Genomic DNA, 4460 nt, shown 5'->3' with positions numbered 1-4460 from the left:
TTACAATTTACTTAATTGTTACGATTTAACAAATAATTAATTTTAGAGCGCGGATAAAAGTTACTGGCCAGATAGAGAGCGGTACTACGGCTGTGTCAGAAAAAAAAATGAAAACGTAAACATTCTAACTGAAATGATGTGTACTATTTGATAATAAAATTTTCATTTTAAAGAGGTTTCATAATATTGGCGCCAAACTTCCTAAAAAATCTTTTGAATAAAGTTTCACGGGAGACCCATGTCTAGTGTATATTCATATTCGATTCTCACCGCAGAACACGATCGAGAAATGTCAATATTAAATACATATAATAAGGGACTCTTACTACTAGATACAGACATACCATGACCGTGCTGGGAACGATCAAAAATATTATTTTTATTGAGAAGTATTAAACTATGCTCACTAGACCGTTCAACACAGACTAACGCCGTCGCGTGTCATGCACGGACGTTCAACAATAGAATATGTTGTCGATACGCTCCGTGAGTGGCACGCGACGTTGCCAAACCGCATGCAGACGGTGAAACGGTGAGCATACGGGCTATAACCGCGTAATATCATTCCAAGCCCGTTAACGTGTTGCCGCTCATCTTCTCACTTCGTTTCCATCCGTTCAACAAGACGCATTTACGTATTCAATGTTAATATGGAAGAGGAAAAACTAATTGAATTTGTTCGCAAATACGAATTTATATATAATTTAAAACATCCTAAATATATGGATAATGTCAAGAAACAAATTGCCTGGAAGGAAATTGGGGAGCAACTAAAACAATCCCGTAAGTTTTTTTTGTTATCTATCTTCGTGTACTTAGCAATGTGTATGTAGGTATTATCAAGTATTATTAGTGTGTACAAACAAAGTACATGATGGTCAAATATAAATATTGAAAAAGACTATTATCTTCAATGTGTTCTAATATAATAGATACAAATATGAAAAATATTTGGTTTGCTTGTATGTATGTTTTCTATCTATACATAGGTACAATTATAGCGGAGTACCTACCTATACGGCTATAAAGTGTGAGTGAGAGGCAAATATACCGCCATTTATAATCCCTTTCTTTACTTAAGTGGCTTGCATAGTATTTTTAATAATAAAGCCAATCCTTCTGACGTTTGTAAGTGATCTGCGAGTGTGTGAATCGAAATCGTAAGAAATTACATTACCCTTTGATGTATCAGTTTGTTGAACTGCACTACACAACTAATCCTAGCTGCCTCCCAATAGGATACAGATTCTCCGCGTCTATCTTATCTGCAGACTTTAGTTTTAAATTCGTATATTATAAATAAGAAATTTGTCACTAAAAATCCATCAAAAAAAGAAATTGTTATTGATGGCCGTGACGAATAAGGTCTCACGAGACTATTATTAAAGGGAAAGCTGCTAATATAATTTTGGTATGTTTACCGTTGATCATAAAAATCAATGATCAGGATTATTTAACATAAAAATACTTTGTAAATTGCTCAGCTTATAAGATACAGGAAAACACGATTTGGAGGTGCTAGAACTATTAACAGTTATCCGTATATACCGTAGCAATTAAGAAAATTCTGCTTATTACAAATCTAATCTGTTTTTTTTTATTCATCCAGTTGTGGGCTTGGAAATAATTTTCTGTAAAACTGTAAATATGACCGCTAGATTTTGTAAAATATTTGTTAATATTTAAGATCCTTTATCTAATTTTATTTTATATCACCCATATTGCACAAGTCCAATGTAATATTGTAATGCCATTAATTAGTTTGAAATTTGATTTTACAGCTGTTGCTTGTAAACAAAGGTGGCAATGTCTTAGAGATGCATACAGGAGGGCTTTGAATAAAAAAAAAGGAAAAAGCAAACAAGCAGCCAAAAATATAAAACAATGGAAATATGAAAAAGAAATGGCATTTGTAGCTCCTTTTTTAATCACAAGAAAAACTCAAGATTCCATCGAAATTACAAGCGACGATGAACTATCTGACAATGCCGATGAGATTCATGAGATAGAATCCAATGCTTCAGAAAACCCCAACACTGATACTGAAATCGACGACACTCTTGCCAATGTTAGTGATGTTAACAGTACTAAATTATCAAACGAACCCCCTCAAAATGAGTCACAGCAAATAATATATACCAAGAACTCAAAAGCGGAGCTAGCAGCATCTGCTATATTAATGGCAAAATTGCTCGATGACCAAAAGAAACTCGAGCCACCCCGAGGATATGACGAGTTAGATCGCTTTTTTTTAAACATTTCTGATACTGTTAAGAAGTTCTCACCGTATGAACAAGCACTGGCGAAAAATAAGATATTTTCTCTGGTGTCTGAAATGGAACTACAACGACTTGCCCCATCTAGTTCATCTCCATATGCCTTCAATCCATCCCCGCAATCAGCAAGTAGCGTAAAGCCAATGCCGACAAGTCCTGAGAATTGGAATGATGAAACGCAACATTTTTTCCATAAATTTAATACGCCTAAGTAAAATAAATGTATATAAACATAATTGTATTTCTCTTGTCGTAGACATACTCCTAGTTTTTCACTTTGTGTAAGACTTCACTAAGTGCGGTGTCTCTTCTAGTGATAATTTTTTCGATATTTTTCATTAAATTAAAATATATCAACTAGGTACCTACATCTAGTATTCAGCTACTTTTATCAGCTGTTATTGCTAATTCTTTAGTTGATAGTTTTCTAATAACATATAGGACATCGTGAACAAAAATATTCCCTCGGTCTACCTAGAACATTCGCCTCACACAAAAACGCATGAGACCCGGATGATAAGCGGATGCTACGGTCACCAAAACTGATAAGCATGGATAAGATATGCTGTTGATACGTTTCAGTACATATTAGTCTAGCACATAGTAGTCCCTGTCATGCTCGTTTCCGTCCATGTTATGTTCATAGTTCGGTAATGGTATGAGACGGTGTACTGGACAGAATCTTTAATTATAACATTTTCGGGATACATGCATAAAAAGCGTGTTATCGTAAGTCAGTTTTCAGGATTTCACGAATACAGTTATATACATTTACTTATGTAAAATAGCACTGAAAAAAAAATACATCAAAATACAACGTACTATAACAAAACATATTTTTTAATGATTGATGAATTAAACACTGTATCATTTTTCATTTCATTTTGTTCTTTCAGTTCCAAAGTTTTACATAACAGATAATAATTTTATTTAAAAATATTTTCAGCTCCGTTGGAGCTCTAGTATGTTTGAAGACAAATAATACAGAATTAAGAAAACGAATATACGTGAAGGAGCCGTACATAAAATACATAGAATAGTGTTTATGTTTAATTTAAATTGTTACTTTATTTAATCGTGTGATACTGAGTTAAGTTGGGTTCATTTCAGCAATTCATATATGTCATTGTGTCAAGCGGTTTCCAAGATTAATGACCTTCCAGAAGACGACGAAGAAAACCGCCCAAAACGTATGTGTTTTCGTATTACCAAAACTCGTATCAAATTATAACCATATTAGTAGAGCCCCAGTATCCATTGGACAATTGTCGAGGGAGCACATGGGTTAGAGGTCAGGTGTGCTAAAATTGGGAAATTGTTTTATCTAAAAAAATTTTCTATGTGACTAGGGAGTTCGGACTTATTTATAGTAAAAAAATCATGTGAGTAAATTTGCTTTGTAGTAGAAAAATATATTTTAGGAAGTTAGAAAGGGGTAATCCAGCCCTACATAATAGTATTCTAGTGTTGTTTTTTTATCCCTGCATATTCCAACGTAAAAATTCTACTAAAATTGATATTAAATCGAAATAGACTTTCACAAGTACTTTTGATTTTGATTCAGCCGACAAAAAATAATAGTTACTAAAAACTAACTAAAAGTAATACATAAATAAAACAATTACTCATCATTTAATATCTATCAAGATAATTCCGACCGTATTTTTATAGAATATTACAGATTTTCAGTTTTGGCTGGCACTAAATTAGGCGATGAAGTAAAAACAAAATAAATATCATAGGTATCATTTGAGTTTTATAATTGGATTTTTAATTATAGTTTCAAAATTAAGAGCGGGTTTTATATGAAATGAATTATTATTAAAATATAATTTTCCACTTTTGAGTTTTTAATGTTTTCACAAAAATTTGTTCGAATATTTTTCCTTTGCTTGTCTGTTTCTTGGTGGATTTTTTTCCTTTTCTCTAAATAAATTCCCAGTAGATTAGTAGCAGTGGAAGTTAGTAGTTAAGACAGACCCGCGTTTCGGAAAAGCAAGAAAAGCTCTGTTAGTTCTGCGCCTGAACATTCTCTGGTGGTGTGGGATTGTCTCGGTCCCACCCACTAATCATTTATTCTACTGCTAAATCACAATACTTAAAGTATCGTTGTGTTCCGGTATGAAAGATGAATAGGGTAAGCCAGCCAGACAGACACGACATCTTAATACCCAAGGTAGGTAG

At 33.2% G+C, this 4460-nt stretch overlaps 1 protein-coding gene across 1 annotated transcript; it reads left to right on the top strand.

Annotated features, from left to right (window-relative positions):
* Positions 1-650: 650 nt before the first annotated feature.
* Positions 651-2493, top strand: LOC125070134 (transcription factor Adf-1-like). Its single transcript, XM_047679834.1, has 2 exons — positions 651-783; positions 1782-2493. The coding sequence occupies exons 1-2, from the start codon at positions 651-653 to the stop codon at positions 2489-2491; spliced, it is 843 nt and encodes a 280-aa protein (XP_047535790.1). The 3' UTR covers positions 2492-2493.
* The last annotated feature ends 1967 nt before the right edge of the window (positions 2494-4460 follow it).

Source organism: Vanessa atalanta, chromosome 16, assembly GCF_905147765.1.
Source record: "Vanessa atalanta chromosome 16, ilVanAtal1.2, whole genome shotgun sequence".
NCBI lineage: Eukaryota > Metazoa > Arthropoda > Insecta > Lepidoptera > Nymphalidae > Vanessa > Vanessa atalanta.
Note: the sequence above shows the minus strand (reverse complement) of the source record. Positions and strands in the feature narration are given on the sequence as shown.